This window comes from Ruditapes philippinarum, unplaced genomic scaffold, assembly GCF_026571515.1.
Source record: "Ruditapes philippinarum isolate M1 unplaced genomic scaffold, ASM2657151v2 ctg2811_1_1_1_1, whole genome shotgun sequence".
Taxonomy (NCBI): Eukaryota; Metazoa; Mollusca; class Bivalvia; order Venerida; family Veneridae; genus Ruditapes; species Ruditapes philippinarum.
Window position 1 is genome coordinate 182,780 of NW_026866368.1, and position 18,925 is coordinate 201,704.

At 30.9% G+C, this 18,925-nt stretch overlaps 1 protein-coding gene across 1 annotated transcript; it reads right to left on the reverse strand.

Annotated features, from left to right (window-relative positions):
• Positions 1-1,240: 1,240 nt before the first annotated feature.
• LOC132732307 (uncharacterized) lies at positions 1,241-2,191 on the reverse strand. The gene has a single exon (XM_060718701.1). It carries the CDS (start codon positions 2,189-2,191, stop codon positions 1,241-1,243), a length of 951 nt encoding a protein of 316 aa, XP_060574684.1.
• Positions 2,192-18,925: the final 16,734 nt, after the last annotated feature.

The following is an 18,925-nucleotide window of genomic DNA, read 5'->3' on the forward strand; positions in this document are numbered from 1 at the left end:
TTAAGATTGTTTCAGAAAATATAACAACAACAAAGTAATTAATATTGTTTCAGATAATTTGTTTATTGAGTAAATTTCTTTGTGCAACATACTAATTTTCTTGTTTGATAAACATCTACAATTACACAGATTTTTGTTCTTGCAACATAATTTACATACAAGCAGTATAATACCATTTAAGCATAAAAAAACCATTAAAATAAAAAAAAATTGTGTATAAAAATAAATATAAACTTTCATGGCAAATAAATAAATTTGCCATAGTTATATTTACTTGTTTAAACATTCAAGGCAAATAAATAAATTTGCCCTTTTTCAATCTATAACCTTGTTACTTTTCTATTTTCCCATACATAGTACACAGGGCCGAAGTTTGGTTGTAAAACAGATGAGATAAAAATAAATATATGTTGAAAATTGATTTGCCATTATACAATGTGGCTTCATGTAAAGTAGATATAAACATTTTCTTAGTACATGTATATGATATTTACAATGCACAATATAAAACTTTGAACAATGAAATAAGTCGATACATATTATAGAATTATAAAAAAACGCTTCATTTCAATATTTGAAGCAAATTCAAATTATCATCTTGGGTAATTTGAATAGGATAAACAAAGATTATCTTTGAGAATATAAAAAAAGCCTGTCATTCACTTTATGTTTATGTAAAATATATACAATAGATAAAATGTTATTCACTTATAAATGTAAGTTCATTTATAATATAAAGTCATACTCTCGAATCACCTTGGTAACTTGTATAATGTATAAAGAATGTTTGAGTATACAACAATTTTGTAGCTCACTTGGACATGTATATTCATGTCACACTATTTTTCATGATTGTCCTATTTTTTATGTTGAAGAGTTATTCTTATATTAAATAACAATTACCAGTTCCCTTCAATAACAAGTTTATCATTTACATTTGTCACACACTGATTACCATTTTTTTACAATAACTCTTCATTGATACCATGATTGTTGTTTTTATTTTACTTAAAGTGTTTAAAGCAATATATCCGCTTCAAAAGTTTCTGTTTGAATTTTTAAAAAGAATCAAATCCATAATGCTTGTATCATATCAATTGTGTGTTAAATAACAGAGACATTTTATTTTACAACTTTTTCAATAATCGATTATAAGAAAATGGAAACAATATTATTTTGCTGTTGTTGAATTTTACAGAAATATTTCATAAGATATAATAGCTTTATACCCTTTAACTGATCAGATATCATACACTTCAATATTGTCTTCACTTCCTCTGCTTATACACATCTTAGACATTTGCTGATTACAACAAAGTGAGTTTATTCCTTGTTTTCCACTGTCATCTTTTATGACCTCTCCTTTCAGCTTGCCATCAGATGTAAACTGTAAAACATTATTGGAGTTGTATCCAGATACCAGCACACTATCTGCATCAGTGAGATGACAATATGAAGCTGGCTGTAGTTGTTTACCATTAAATGTTGTAATAATCTGACCATTGTGGTCTTGTACTATCAGTCCTTTATTATCATCAGCAACATAAAGCCTTGTACCATTCTTACCGACAGCTAGACTGTTTATGCTAGAGAACAGTTCCTGTCCTGAGTGGTCAGTACTAATCAGTGCAAGTTTCCTGCCAGTCATTGTGTAGATATAGACTGACGTGAAGTCTGAAATATATAAATGATTGTTGCCATAGGCAATACCACGGCAATAAAATTCAGTTTTAATTTTGTTTGTTGTTTTCATTTGTCTGTCTACAGAAATGAAATGAACTTCCTGTTTGGAGGGTAATGTTACTGCTACTTGAGTTTCATTATTTTTACATATTTCCCATGGCTGTCCAGGTATATCATAGCAGCCGGTTATTGTATAATTGTGACTATCTAATCGTTTTAGCTTTTTGTTGGAGTAATCAGCTAGGATTAGTGTTCCACCTTCCATATAGCAGGCGCTGGAGATATTACATTTTTGTTCATCAGACTTAACTTTGATACAGTATGATTGTCCTCCTTTTATCTGAAGCAACATGTCAGATGTCTTCATATTTTTCTCAGTTAGCATGCCAATTAATTTGTATTGTTTCAGCTGTTGAAGGAGTATTCTGTCAGGTTGAAACTTTATGTCACTTACTGTAATCTTCATTTTGGTATCTTCTATAAATTTGTTGGCAACATTTTTCAGCATTTTCCCCCATCTTCATGCACAAACAATTCAGCTTGATTTGAGTTTGGAGATGCTATTTATTACATTAGCTGATGTAACCTTTGCTTTGTGTGCTTGTAGCTGTTTGAGACCTTCTTCAATCTTGGCTTCAAGAAGTTTGAATTTATTTTCTATCTCATCTAAGAATTTTCTCCGCTTGTCAAGTTGTCATTTATTTCATGTCGGAATTTTCTGATAATCGTCCAGTAACTCAGCCTTTCTTTTCAGAAGGCTTTGTTTATCCTGTTGAAATTTGTTACCTTGTACAACAAGGGTCTTGGCTAATGCCTTCAGCTTTGTTTGAATTTTTCTTGGAGTCATTTGGTAAGATTTGTTTTGGATGAATTCTGGTATATAGAATATATCCTCACATGATCTGAAAATAAAAAGAATTGAGTCTGTTTAGGCATCGGAGAGGAAAGATTGATTAAAAATTAATCTGATTATCTTGCAGATTGATTAATTTATTACCTATCACCTGGCAAAATGATGAATTTATTACGCTGATTAATTAATTTTGTTTACCTAAGAATGATGATTAACTTTCAATTTGGAACAATCCGAAACTAATAAAAGGTGATATATTTTACAAAAAATATTATAGTTAGTTTGTTAGTTTGAATGTAATCTATATTTACTGGCTTGTCTGGCTGTAAACTGGTGGCATAAGTAAGTTTAAGACAGTTTCTTCTATACTGAATTTTTCCATAGGCAAGGTAGAAACATGTTTACTAATGCATAGACTTGTCTAAAAGTTTTCATGAATTAAGAAAATTATTACTGATATCATGGAAAGAAAATAAGGGGGCACCATCTTTCGTTTTGGGTAACCACATTTTTGAGTTACGTGCTGTTGAAAATGAATCATAAGATTATTTAAAACAAATTCACATTATTGGTGGGGGGGGGGGAATAGGATGGGACTTAGAGCGCTAAAGGTCCCAAGTACACTTCTTATAACTATTTTTTAAAAAAAACGTTAAAACGGATAATTAATGCTAATCATTTAACCTGTGATCAATTTTCCATACATGTAGAAAACCCAATACTTATTCATCGAATTCTGAACAGTACATTATCAAGTGTTTTATTAATTGTTGTCCCCAATATTCTCCTGTTGGTCCCCTCGGTAGCCTTTTACTGGTTATTGACCCTTAAACCAGAGAAATTTATCCCAACACCTTTGATGGCTAAACAGGTACTTGATTGTGAATTTCCACAATTTTATACAAGAAATAACAATGACAGTCTACACAGAATTTTTCACCTTCGGAAATTTTTACCCCATTTTTTACACATTGAACCCAAAGTACAATCAAATATCTTCAATCAGAAAAAATATCATAATATTTTCCACCGTTAGCCATTTCATAAATAATTTTGTGGGAAACCCCGGTTTTACTTAGTTGATCTATACAACACATGAAGTTAAAAAAAAATGTCCTTTCTTATCACAGCGATATTAAACAAAGATTTTTTATTCCTACAATCACTTTAAAACTGTCGTATCAAGTAAATACAGTAACTTCTTTTAAATAATCAATCGTTTTTCTTCTCTTATTTTATGAATTACAATCACCTTGAATAGTTAACTTTTAAGGATTTAGTTACGGTCATAAATGTAGTTATGAAAATTCTCTTATCTCTCACGATCTAGACATTTAAATACTTAGTAAACACCTTAAAATATTGATTGTTAAACATCTTATCTTGATAAATTGTGAAACCAAAAAGGTTTTCATTTGTAATATGTGAATGTTTTTTAGGCTTACCCCAGAACTTTAAGGGTTCGGGGTGAGCTTAAGAATCAAAGGGGGATACCCTGCTTCTCGACATACTAACAATTCTTCTTTTCTAAAATTTGATAAGGAATTTCCTCAAATTTTGCCTGTAGTTACCTTGTGACAGTCACACTTAAATTTGCTCATATCATTTCAATTGCCCAATTGTAGGGGTCAACAGAGCTAAAAAAGAAAACCTTTATACATCTGTCTGTAGCATCCTAAGGAAGTCTTTTATCAAGTTTGCCATATTAATTTGATTAGTCCCCTTTAGGGGCCTCTAAAGCTAAAAATAGAAAAAACCTTTGAACATCATCTCCTTCTGAAATTATTCATGGATAATCACTAAACTGTCCTTGTAGCATTCTTAGGTAGTTTTTTATAAGTTTGCTTATAACTTATTGTTTGGCCCCTTTAAAGCTAAAAATTAGAAAATTTTTAAAACTTCTGCTTTTACCAGAATAAAATTGAGGATGATCACCCAAATTTTGTCTACATAAGCATTCTTAAAGGTATTTTTTTATCAAGTTTCTCATATTATTGATTGGCCCCTTTAACGGGCCGCTCAAACTTAAATGCCTCAGGCCATGGCATTTCTTCAAATTATAGTTTTAAAGATATTATATGATAAAATTTAAATATTAGAAAATTTTGAAATGGATACACAGTAATCTTTATAAAGATAAAATAAATGTGTTTTGACTTCACACAAAGTAGAATTATCTTATGTTGTAAACTTCAACAAATAGGTGGTCAAAGTAATTGAGGTATAAAGTTTATTTAAAAAGAGGGGCCACTGATGGCCCTGGGATGCTCCCCTAACCCATTCAACCGCATCCAAGCAATGTCCTTTACGACAAGCATCCTGGCCAAATTTTGATGACAACTGAGGTGAAACATGTGACCTCTAGTGTGTTAAAAGGGGTTTTCCATTATTTTGGCAATGTGACCTAATTTTTTGACCGGAGAACGACCCAAATATTCCCAAACTTGACCTTAGAAATCATCAAAACAATCTTCCTGACCAATTTCCAGGTAATTGGATCAAAACTGCAAGCCACAGAGTGTTAAACAATCTTTTTCTATTTTTAGCTCCTGTGACCTAGTTTTGACTGGACCATGACCCATCTTTTAAACTTTACTTAAGGATATCTTTCAAAACACCCCTTTCTGACATAATTTCCAGAATATTTTTTGAATGAAAACTGCAGCCACTTAAGACTATTAACAATCTTTTTCTATTTTTAAAGTTCCCTGTGACCTAGTTTTGACCGGAGATTACCCATCTTCAGAAACTTGACCTAAATCATCAAAACACCTTTTCCTGAACAGATTTTTCCAAAATATTTGGAGTCAAAACTGCAGCACTTAGAGTGTTAACAAGCTTTTTTTTATTTTTTAGCTCCTGTGACCTAGTTTTTGGGACGGAGATTACCATCTTCAAAGTTGACCTAGAAAAACATCAAAACACCCTTCCTGAAAATTTCCAGAATATTTTGGATCAAAAACTGCTGCCACTACGAGTGTTAACAAGTTTTTCTATTTTTAGCTCCTGAACCCTAGTTTTTTCAATCGGAGGTCACAACATGGATCCGAACTCAATCTCGAGATATTATTTAAGACAGATATTCTGACAAAGTTACATGATGATTGAGGAAATAAATGCGAAAACGTGCTAGAGTGTTAACGGAAAACTTAAATGTGGACGGCGACGGAACGACGGACAATCATCGTCCTAAAAGCTCACCCTAACATGCTCAGGTGGCTAAAAAAACTGGCTGTTTTTTTATATGAAAAGACCAAACTTTACTTGGCCTATGTAAAGGGAATGACTGCCCCCATGCATAGTTTTTTCATTCTTTAAATCCAAATTAGACACTATTAAGTAAGAAATTTCATAGATTTCAAATAAATTTCTATAACAATATGAACTGGTTATATTACCATTTGGATCATGCTTGAGCATAATTTTTATTAATACAATTATTGTAAACCTAATATTTTAATAAAAAAAAAAAACGATTTTATGGAATATTTTTTTCTTTTCTTGTTTTTTGTGTTTTATGTGCTATTTTAATACTGAGTTTTTTTTACGTTTACTACTATTTTTTTAAAGAATTCAATTGTCATTTGACCGACCGATTAAAAGTCAAAACCCTTAACTGGAAAAAAGTCAGTAAATTATGGGTTAATTTTCAATTAATATTGTTTTATTCTTTTAAACCATATAATGTACATTTGTACTTTTTCTTTATCATTTTTTTAAATAATCAATCAATTATCTAATATTGTAACTTTGAATAATTCCTCGGAATCTTTACTAAAACACGAAATAACAAATTAAATAAAATGTTTCAAAGTTTGATAGTGTCATATCAATCCATAAAAAATGTACATTTTCTCTCAATTATTTGTAACATATTGTTTTCAACCTAATAGATAAAATAAAACATGCATTTGCTTGTTGTGTTTTTTTTTCCCGAAATTGTATGTTTTGTATAATAAAATATAAAAATTTGAGAGGGTTGATCTGTTTTATTAATTATTGTAACCCAAACTAAGTGACAAACATTAATTTTGAAAAAAAGCTTATTTATCTTAAAAAATTTGTTCTGTTCTGGTTTAACGAAATCCAAAAACGGGAAGAGGACAATAAACGTTGGTAAACTATTCGCCGGTCACCAAAAATAGACCAAGGAGAGACGCGAGAATTACCCGAAAGAGTACATCCCTCTAATAAAATAGATTTTCGGAATTTTTAGGTCCGTCCAACTCATCATTCTATTTCCGCTTTCGGAAGGGAACATGTAACAAATTACCATAAATAACCAACGTGCATCAAAAGATGAATAAAAATACCCCCCCCCGAAGACCGCGATTTATTAAACGGAAAAGGGTTATTTCAAATTTGAAAATGTTTGCTTGCGAAAAAATTCTCCAGTTCGCTATTCATTGTATATATCGCGACATTATAATCAAGCACCCTCATAACGATCGGAATGATCGGCTTTTATCATGTCCGACTAAAAGGTTCGAGAAGTTGCTGTAACCCTTTCACAAAATCTGATTTCATTCCATAAAAGGCGCCGCGCTTCGGCGCGGACGCCAATAAAAATATTTTTCTCAAGGATGACCATAGTATATCTTTCATAATGAAAGGGAAACAACTCAAGGTTTGCAATTTTTCAAAGCTGGGAGAAAGTCTTAATGTCATGACCTGTTCGCTTAAGAAATGATTTGAGGTCATGTGCTTTGTATATGAACAGTAAAGATATCTGTACATTGTCTTTCATTTGACATGATAAATAACACTTCACTAGACACTATTGCACTGTGGCAAAGTTCAGTTGTATAGAAAAAAAATCTATTTCTGGTACTATTTAGTGTTCACAGGGGCAATTTTGTTAAGCTAGGTAACAATAAAATAATGTTTTAAATACTTTCAGCTTTGATTTTGACACATATTTGCATCATCGGGTAGGGGTCAGTTGTAGGTCAAGTGTAGAGAATTTCCCTTAGAAAATAAAATTGGCCTGAAAGAAAGATTACATTTGTTTCCTGTACTTTACTAACTAAGACAAGTTTGTATGCTGATTTTTTTCATTGACTTTTGTTAAAAATTGTTGTATATTTTTCATATTTTTTAATTTGATTCAAATCTGGACAAAGCACATTTTAATAAATTTTGAGACATACTGGTGAACCTGAAGTTTCATGTGCATAATTGAATTTTGGTGTCAATTGAGCTGTTATGGATATTTTTGAAACCATTTCACCTACTTTCGTGCTCGCTTTTTGACATACAGACATGTAATTTGGACCACTGGTGTAATTTCTGATGTCAAATCAAATTTTGATAAAATCTGATCTATTTTTTGATATCATTTACTTCCTTGTTTTTGACATACAGACTTGAATTCGGAACTAGGGTGTAATTTTTTCATGTTGAATTTGAATTTTGATATCAGCTGACCTACTTTCGATATAATTGACACAGTTTTGACCTACTATCTTTGTTTTTTTGACATAAAGACTTGAAATTTTGGACTATGGGTGCAATTTCTGAGTGCCAAATGAATTTTGAATAGCAGTTGACCTACTTCTGATATTTTGATACCAAACATGACCTACTTCCTAATATGTGACGTTCAGACTTCAAATTTTGGACCAGGGGTCTAAATTTTTTATGCTTAATTGAATTTGATAGCAATTGACCTACTTTATTGATATTGTTTATATCAGTTTTTACTACTTTCTTCCTTTTGCTGTACATACTTTAAATTTGGACCCTAGGGTGTAATTTCTGATGCTGAGTTGAATTTTGATTATAAGCTGGGCATAATTTGAATATTTTTTTTTTAGCCTTGATTTTGACCAATTGTTGCACATATATACAATTTTTGAGAGTAATGGAAAAGTTATTTACCATGTAGAATGTATTAAAAATTTGTTGTTCTAAACTGTTAATTCAACGTCTACATATTTTGCATGTGACATTTTGTGTATTCATTTTCAAAAGTTATAAAAAAAAAATGTTCCATCAAAATTAACCCTGCTCTAGTGGTCATTTTTTTCTGCATTTATTTTACAAAGTCTCATTGGTACACACTAGTAACATAGATATTTTTAACAAAACCTTTCCAAAATATTAGGGCAAAATATTTCCATTTATATAGTGAATTAAAAAATGATGGGTTAGATGAGTGATTTAGGATCATCTTAGTGGCCCTATTGCTTATCATAAAGAAAAGCACAACACAATCAGTGTTTTGAAAGTATATTACTAGAGGGGCAAGTTAAAGTTGAGCTGAACTTGCAGAAAGAGCTGGAAATACCTTTCAGCAAGTTCATTTGAAAAATAATTTACCACACTGACAAACAATTGTTTCTGGTGAGCGAATCAGGGCTATCATGGCCCTCTTTTTTTAAATTTTGGACCAGGAAGCGATGTGTTTAGTAAATATATAGTTATGAAGAAATAAAGCAATTTAAGTTGACATAGGGCACATACATTCCTCCTAAAATGAGCCAAAGTATGCAAATGTACCATAATCTTGCATGTAAAACAATGTTAAGTTTTAAAGATTTTTACTTTTTTCACTTTAACCCATGTAGCGGAAAAGTTTATTGCTTTAGAACCACATTTTTAGTGCATACATGTTGAATTTGGATGTCTGTCAAATCTATTTTTTATTGAGCTTATTGAATCGCACCAACGCAGGGGAGAACCATAATTTTCTTGTGTATACATGTTGTGATTTGACGTCTTTCCAAACTATTTTTTATTGAGCTTATTGAACCGCATCAACACAGTAGAGGTCATATGGCAACTTTCCAGCTTAAATGGTGGATTTTTGACTCACCTGTCATGAAACTTCATGGTCAGGATGCTTGTCTAGGTACTTGCTGGGATGAGTTCGATGGGTCAGGTGAGCGATCTAGGGCCATATTAGCCCTCTTGTTTATATAATCATATTGTTGTTTCACTCATGAAAATAATATGTTCCTCGTTTTGTACCATGAAATACCATATATTTATATACTAAAATATGTTATTATCATTTTAAGCATATTCACACACTTTTCAATCGCCACATGTTAATCTGTCATATATAAATCTAACTTCTAGACTGCACATGTTCGGTAAAATTATCGAAATGTGCTTGCTTGAAATTTAACGTCAATATAATATTTGAGTAAGCACAAAAATGAATACAATTGCTCTTAGACTTTGTCTTCAACTCTTTGTTTGTGTAAACTATAAAATTATCAATGTTACATCTGCTATGTCATCTGGAAGTTTCTTCTTTTGCCTACTTGAAACATTCCGTCAAACAAAGAGTTCCTGCCAAATGAACATAAGTTGCATATACATAAAGACTATAGATAGACATAAAAAGCATGTCTGACTAGTGGGGACTTGCAAAGGGTCATTTACCACAACTGGACGGGTCATAGTCCGCCACGGAGTGACAGCTTGCAAAAACATTTTTTTAATTATGTTAAAAAATATGTTAATAGTTTAAACTTCAAACTTTTAACATGTCTGAGAATGCATAGGAAACACAAATGAGCCGTGTTATGACAAAACCAACATAATGGGTTTGCGACCATCATGGATCCAGACCAGCCTGCGCATCCGCGCAGTCTGATCAGGATCCATGCTGTTCGCTTACAAACCTTATAACATGTAGAGAAACTGATAGCGAACAGCATGGATCCTGATCAAACTGCGCGGATGCGCTGGCTGGTCTGGATCCATGCTGGTCGCAAACACATTAAGTTGGTTTTGTCGTGACGCGGCTCAAATTTAATAGTTACAGAAAAAGCTATATGATACATGTTATAATAAGCAAAAATCTCGTTTCAAAATTCTTTTTAGTGATATTTTTATTACATTTAAGCACATGTTCAAGTTAAATCAAAACTCGTTGTTTCAAAGAGGCCAAAGTCCCTGATGGGATTCATACCCACAGCGGTGAGGAGCAAGTGGACACAAGGTTGCTGGCGATTTTAAACATAATTGCAAACTTTTTCATATACAGGGTTAAGAATCAAAACTTTGTCGTTTCCTAAACACCATCATTTTAGAAAGTAAAAAAAAGTACGTTTTTGTCGAATATCTTTCCTATATATATGTTCACGCTCCCCAATATCTCGCTTCATTTCTTGTTTGCGACATAGAATTTTGTTTTTGAAAACAATAAAGTTATAGCGAACTCGAAACTCGATGCGCACATGATTGTTTTACGATGCACTTACATATAATAATTATTTGCAATTTTCTTTCAAGTAAATATATGAACATGTGGGGTAATTTTATATTTTGATGATACATGTATGAGATCTGTTGATTACTTTTACATTCAAAAATATAACAGCATAATGGATCGGGATTAATTTTAAAAATGATTGCTAGCTGAACATATAGTTAACCAAAGATAGTTAAAAAGGATCATAATTATTAAATAATGATACGACATCGTTAAAGTATGTATATTAAATATTAGTTGATGTAGATATTCAAGGCCCTTCTTAATTTATTGCGAAACAACATTTTTTTTTAAATACACACATTAAAAATCAAGATATAAAATAACGGTCGGTAATATTAGAGTTGGGCCCGGACGTTAGGGGTCCAGTTTCGTAATATAAAAATAAGGACAGGTTTAAATCTTTAAAATGCATTCTTATTCTTAATCTCTCTCTATGCAGAAATTTTAGATAAGTGGTCTTACACACTATATAAAATTGAAGGGAAATAATCCACAAATCGGCTTCGTAATGCATAATTATACTGGTTACTTCCCGTTAAACATTCATATTTTGATTTTTGAAATGATGTTTTATTATGTTTTTGATTTAGAAGAAATACTATGAAAATGCAAAATTACTAGGAATTCTTTTGTAAAAATCTGCCTTATTTTAACACTACGTCGTACATGTTCGTTATTTAATTTTTTGACAATAACTACCGTAAAATGCAATGGAAAGCGGTAGGATTTTACACAGATTTGTTTTCCTCATAACATCGGCTACTTTACGGTGCCGGGGTGTTTAATTATCAAGTATGCAACTTACAACATTTGCCTGTTTTTACAGTATTTGTTTTTCATCTTACACAATATGCTTTTATCTGTCTGTGAAAAAATACCCACACGAAAACGTATTAACAGGGACAATTATAAGTGTATAATTGTTAATAATCATCATACAGACGGCAATTTGAATATCCCCGACAGACGCACCTAGCGCAGTATTACAAACGAATAGTGCCGAGAATACAGATTTTAGAAAACAACTATAAATCAATTTTCATCACATAAAGGGTAGCTAGCTATTGTGTAGGACCTCCATTTATCCCTTAATTTTGTTGTTCCCCTCGCGATTAAAAAAGGCAATGTTATCTTACGTGTTTGACTGAAATTAATACATTTTTGCCAGAAACAGTCGTGGCATGGTCTCCGTCTGAAATTGCAAATTACGTAACGCTGTTAAGGGCATCAAAGCTTTCTGCTGCTTATTAATCGGTTATAAGGGTAGTTATAGATGGACAACTTCCTTTAATTTCGCTTAAATAATCTATATTTACGTTTCTCAGCCAATTGTTCATCCATGACCAAAATGGAAAACAGATAAATCATTTCCCATTTTAAAACCTTTTTTCAAAATTTGCCCATTTTTAAATATAACTTGGGGGTAAAATGTATTTAAAATTTAAAAAACTTTTAACATGTATGAGAATGTAACATAGTTATAAGAAATAAAAAACTATATTGATACAAAATCTCGTTTCAAAAATTCGTTTCATTGACATTTTTATTAAATTTAAACACATGGTTAAGTTATTGCAAAACTTGTTGTTACCTTTGATTGCCCTATGTATCGGCAATGCACGTAATTTATTTCCAGAAACTGGGTTGGGTCTTTGGAGTGAATTTCACATTAAATGGATATTTTTTATTTGATGATGAATATCACATTTTTACTATACATAGTTTGGTATTAAACATGAAAAAATTCTTTAATGGACTAAAGTATAAGTTTATTTGCAACATCATCAAAGTTTCATTTCCTTACCTAAACAGAATAAAAGACATTATTAAATGTTAAAAGAAAAGGTGATTTGTATTTCATTCAAATTACCATAGATATTAAGAAAAACCCTTTTTATATTTATTTCTGAACTGTATCGATCAAGACCCATTCTTGGTCACATAGGTAACTAAAACTTAGAAATCACAAAGTGTTGAACTGCTAATTGAAAAAAAAAATTGCCTGTTAAAACTTCAGTTTTGCTTGTTCGATTCATGATATTGTGTTAATTTTCGTGCCTCATTTTCTATAACTTTTAAAGAAAGGATTAAAAATAAAATATCAATTAGAACAACAACAACAACACAACAAAACAATCATTTCACACGAAAAGATATAAATATAACTGGTGCCACAAAATTTGATCAAGTTTTCATTGCTGCATAATTTGACTGATAAATTTGATGAATTGTAACATTATTATTTTCTTTAATTTCAAATTTCATCTGTTAGTTTTGGAAAACTCTATTACTCAGAAAATATTGAATTGATAATCAAAGTAAACCAGCATTGTAATTACGCTGAATTGTCGGAAAACTGGCTTGGACAGAACATCTCAAGGGGATTCGCAAATTCAAGTGAAATTCCCCGTACTGAATGGAATTGGGAATATTCTGTTTCATTTTTTTTTATCTCTTTCCCCGTTTTGAAGACCTTTAAATAAAAAATTTAAATGCTACTTTTTGAAGACACTCTCTAGAATTGCGTTAAATGGTTGGGATTCTATAAAGCGAAAATGACTGTTAAAATTTAAAAAAAAACTTCTCTAGGGGAAAACCCCTAAAAAGTAACAACATTCTTACTCGCTTGCCTTAAACCCTAATTTTAATGTTGCAATGGCTAATGGGGGGTATGATATTCATTCGTTGTTATCAAACTCCACACATTTCTTAAATACTTACTATCACAATGTTAATCCGCATGTGTTGGCTGTTAAATGAATTTTCCTGAAGTTCAGATAAATTTGAAGGGTTTACACGCGTTTTCTTCTTCATGGGCTGTTTCTTCCCATGATCTAAGTTTCTGTTATTTGAACCATGTCTAACAGTAGTAACACTTTCATAAAAAATATATGATTAAACGTTGGGAAAGCGTTTCCCTTGGAATGTTTTTATTTAGTTTTTAAACCCATTTCCACAAGTTTGGCTGGTTTCAATATTTTCGGATCCATCTTTGCCAGTTTTCCCCTTGAGGTTTAATTATTGCATTCTTTTGTACTATCGTCTTTGAATGTTGTTTTAAAAGCATTCACCATACCTATACAAATTGTATTGGGTGGTTTTTTTACGGATATTTTTTGAGGAATATTTGTTGCATTTTTTTGGGTATTTTGGATAAATACCCCTTTAGAAGGGTTGGGTTTTTTAAAAGCTTTCCCAAAACTAACTTTTTTTTTGGTGGTTTCCCCAAACCCTTTTTTCTTTCGTGTGTGCAAAAAAAAAAAAGAAATCAACCAACTAAATTTTAATATAAGGAAAAATTATTTTTATTGTTTAAGAATTTTTTTTTTCCAAATTTTTACAAAAACTCGAAAAACATTTTTTTCGGGGTCTTGTTAAACATTTAAAAGATACGTATTTAAATTTTGGGAAGGGAAATTATTTTTCCATCAAACCTTTCCCTTTATAAACGTTTTTCAAATTTCCTGAAATCCAAAAAAAGGGCCCAAAAATTGCAAATTTTTAAAATAAAAAAGACGTTTTTATTTTTTAAACATGCCTATATTATTTCAATTTTTCACACAGAAAAACCCTCTCCCTGTGTGCTAAACGGGGATAGCATTTGATTTGTAAATTCCTGGGGTCAATTAATCTCGAACTTATATTAGTAATTTTTGTTTTTCAATGCTGGACTTCAGAAAATCATTTTAAGATCAGTAATCGGTAAGCTAGCTGGGAGGATAGAAACTCGGTAAAGTCTTGTCCGTTTGTGATCAAAAAAGCCGTTCCCCGTGAACCGACCGCAGAATTATGATCAGCCGTCGGCGTGAAAAATAAAGCTATAAGCACACAACTACCAAACTATGATTACGAAATAGATTGCAAACCATAAGGGACTATGTTTAATTTAGACTAAATTTTCTTGTCACATAACTGGAAGATGTTTTAAATACACTAGAGGCATTTTAGAACGCGGAAAGACAAATTATTCGAATTTTAGCGAAGTCTGAATAGTTTTTCATATAGTTTCCCCCAGACCCAATAGCTGTTGTATTGATTTTTGGATAGAAAAAAATGACCTTCAAGAATACTGGACAGTAATCATTACCAATTGCTTAAAATGGCAATATTTTTTCTAAAACTTGTGAAAAAAATAACAATAACCCAATAAGCATTTAAGTAACCGTCAAAGTAAGTTTTACATTTCCTGGGAGAGTTAACGTTTTTAAACTTTAAAAATGCAAATTTCCATAACCGGCTATTGACTTTGCATTTTGTTACAAGGGCTAGCGATTGGCTAATACTTGACGGGGAAAAAAACAGCTAAATTCCCAAAAGATCAGATTAAAATTAGAGGCATTAAATTATTTTTACGGCTATCTTTCGTTTTTGCTGCCTTTATAGACTTTAAACTGCGTCTCTTTTTGTTGCTTTTCTGCGCATTAAACGCTAAATTTTCCAACTGGGAAATTTTTAAAACTATTTCCCCCCCCCCACTAAAATACTATTTAAAAAAAATAAAGTTTTTGGAAAAAGAGTAATAAATTTTAAATGCTTTAAACAAAAAACCTTTTTTAAACAAGATAATTTTTTTCATTATTACTGCCCAAATGAATGAAAATTTCCCGGGAAAAAAACATTTTAAAGTCCTTTTTGATTCGGTATCTATCCCCTAATATACCAACCCAAATTTTCCTAAATATTTCCTTTTTTTTAAAATTTATATGATATAAAATTTATCCCAAAAAAGTTAATGAAAAGTGGGGTTATTTTTAAGATAAAGTTTTCTTGTGTAATTTTCTTCTTATTTTGGGGAAAAACCCTTTAAAAAGATATACCCAATCGAAAACGTTTTGGCTCGTTCAATCCTTTGGTAAAGAAAAAAAATTTTTTATAACACCCAAACCAAACCCAAATAAAGTCTTATGTAACGGGGAATCACATAAAAAGGTACTTTAAACCTTTCGGGATAAAAAAGATATGTTTCTTTTCTGGGGGACAATGAAAAATGTATTTAAAAATGTTTTTATTTCTTTGTTTTCGGGAACAGCGAAAATGCAAAATTTGGAATTTTGTTTAAAGGAAGAAAAATTTTAAAAAAAGGGGGATATGGTGACTATCATCCCAAAATATTAAAAATAAAACCCACTTTAATTTAAATTTACTGCTAAACACAGACAAAGAAAAAGATAACCAGTTTTAAAAAAGGGAAAGGATCCCAAAATTTTAAACCCTTTTTTAAAAAGTTTAAAAAACAAAAGCTTAAAAATTGCTTTAAAAAACAGTTTTAAATTAAACAAGTAGATAAATTTTGGACGCGTAAGACATTTAGACCTTTTTTTTACCCTTTTTAATGCAAAAAAAAATTTTTTCAAGTTAACGTCTTTCATTTAACATTTTAAAAAAAGGGGTCAAATGTTCCAAAGTAAATTTTAAGGGGGTAAAAAGTGTAAATGTGGGGTTTGTCTTAGACTAAATTTGGCCCATTAACAAAGAGCTTTTTTTTTCTGTTATATTACTATAAAACTAATGCCACTTCCCTTTGAACAAAAATTTTGTAACAAAAGGTTCCCGGGTTCCCCCCGCCTCTTTTGGAAAGTTTTAAAATGAGCATAAAATTTTTGCTTTTTTAAAAAATTAAAGGGGTAGGGATTTCAGGACTTTCAGCCCAAAAAATGATAAAATGCTAGATCGGGCAAATGCAAAAAATAAATTTTTTAAAACACTAAAATAATCATTTTTAAGCTTTGACTTAAGGTGGACCTTGACCTTGGAGGTTAGGGTGCAGTTTTATCGTTTAAAAAAAGGATTTTGTATCATTTGGGGGGCCCAATAAAAACATGTTTTTTGAAATGTTGTATTTCATTGTTTCAGAAAAAAGCGAGATGCAAAATGAATTCTGTTTTAAGGGGAGAAAAAATGTAAAAAAAGGGAATACAAAAACCCTTTGATCTATAAAAGGAATTTTTGGGACGAGACACAAAAATTTAACCATTTTAAAAAACTATGTAAAATTTTAAACCCTTAAGGTGCCCTTTTGATTTTAGAGGGGGGGTTTGGCAGGTTTTGGGGCCCTGACTATTGTCTTTTTATTGTAAAACTTTTTTTGTCCCAAAGTTTTTTTCCAAACCCCCTTTGATTTTTTAAAGATCGGACAAAAAAATTTTAAACCCTTTAATAGCCCCATGTTTTTTTTTTGAATCTAAAGTGTAAAATTTTGCCCTTGGGAAGGTATGGAGGCAGGTGTATTGCACATGACACTTATCCGTCTTATTATAGTGGACTATTTGTGCCCAAGTATTTTCTTAAATCTTTTGATCGATGCAAAAGTTATGGACCGCACACAAAATGTACCCTGTAACAGGACTATGTTAATCTTTTGACCACCAATGTGGCCTTGACCATAAAAAGGTAGGTGACCGGTTTTGCGCATGACACATTGTTCTCATTTATTGTTTTAAAACGAATTGTGGCAAGATATTTATAAAATCCCTTTAAAAAAAAGAAAGTATGGACCGGACACGACATATACCCTCAAATAGACAATGTTGACATTGAAATGAAGCAAGTGGACCTTAAACCCTGGGGGGTAGGGTCTTGGTTGGTTGCGCATTGACACATCGTCTTATTAAACACACCACTTTGTGCCAAGTTATTTCAAATTCCTTTGATATAAATTGACAAAGTTAATGGACCGAGACGATTGTTTAGGAAAGGCAGGGCGCGGACGGACGGAAAAACAGAAGGCGGGTCTATTTTTCTTTTCCCCCTTTTTTTTTTCGAAAAGGGGGGGGGCTTAAAATTTTAATATAATTTAAAAAATTTTAAATTTATTTTAAAGGATCAGGGTCAAATTGGGATTTTCAGTTGTAATTTAAATGTTTTCCCCCCCCCCTTATGTCATTTCCTGGGGACGTAATTTATCTTTTTACATTTTAGGGGAAAAACTAAAAATTTTCATCAAAGCCGAATAAATTAATTCAAAATTAAACCCGGGAATTTCAATATTTTTTCAAAAAACCAGACAGTTTTAGGGGTTTAAAAAAAAGTTGATTTCCTTTTTTGTAAAAAAAATTGATTTAGACCCTGCAATGGGGGAGATAAATAAAAATATTTTCAACGGGTAAAAAAGTTAAAAAAAAGCTTTCCCTTGAATACTTTATGAAAATGGGCATTTCTATTTTCAAAATGTATTGTTCGTTCGTACATTCCCTAAACTTATTAATAAAAAGGGTCCCAACGGGGGGAAAATTTTATTTATTTTTTGCTTTTTCATTTAAAAATGATTAAAAAGATTTTTAATCACAAATTGTTGTTTCCCGTAAGGGAAATTTGGGATAACAGTTTGAAATTTAAAAAAAGATTATTTTTTTTTATTCAGTTTCATTGACCTCTTTCTCCCAAATTATTTTATTCAATTTTTATGCATTGTATTTCAAAATTTTTCGATGTTAAAAACCCAAAAAACAGGTAAAAATATTTTTGAAATTTTAATTACCCAAATTTCCCAGTAAGAAAACTTAAAACCCCAATTTTATGAAAAAAAAGAAAGAAAAAAAAAGAAAATTTCCCCAAACAAAAAATGATGCTTTAACGCTCTCCCAGGAAAACATTAATATTTTTATTTTTGGGTGTTTTTTGAAACAAAATTTGCATTTTAAATGTTTTTTAAGTCTATTAATTGGGCCCTATGTAATTTTAGGGATAACGTCTTCTCAAGGGGTTTGAAAGAGATTTTCTAAGCAAAAAACAATTTAGAAAAATCTTTTTTAAAATACTAAATTTTGTTTACTTATAAAATTCAATATCAAAAAAAGCTGTAAAGTCAATTTAAAATTTCCCTTTTTGATGAAATTTTAAATTTAAAAATCCCTTTTTACACATTTATATCCGGTAATAAACGGGAAAATTTGAAACCCAAATGAAACCGGTTAAAATAAAGATAAAAATTTTATTAAAAAAATTTTTTTTCAAAAAATAAAAATCACAGTTTTTGTTAGTTTAATGATTTTTTATGGGAAGGGGAAAAAATGGGGTTCCCAGTACATCTTTAAAATCTTGAAATTTAATTTCATTTCCGTCATTTAAATAATTGAAAAAAAAGCAAAAAAAAAGTGTTGAAAAAATGGTTTAAAAAAAAAGAAAAAAACATATGGGAAAAAGAAAAAAATTGGGGGCTT

Coding starts and splice junctions, on each gene's coding strand:
- LOC132732307 (XM_060718701.1), bottom strand. CDS start 2,191: ATGCTGAAAAATGTTGCCAACAAATTTATAGAAGATACCAAAATGAAG.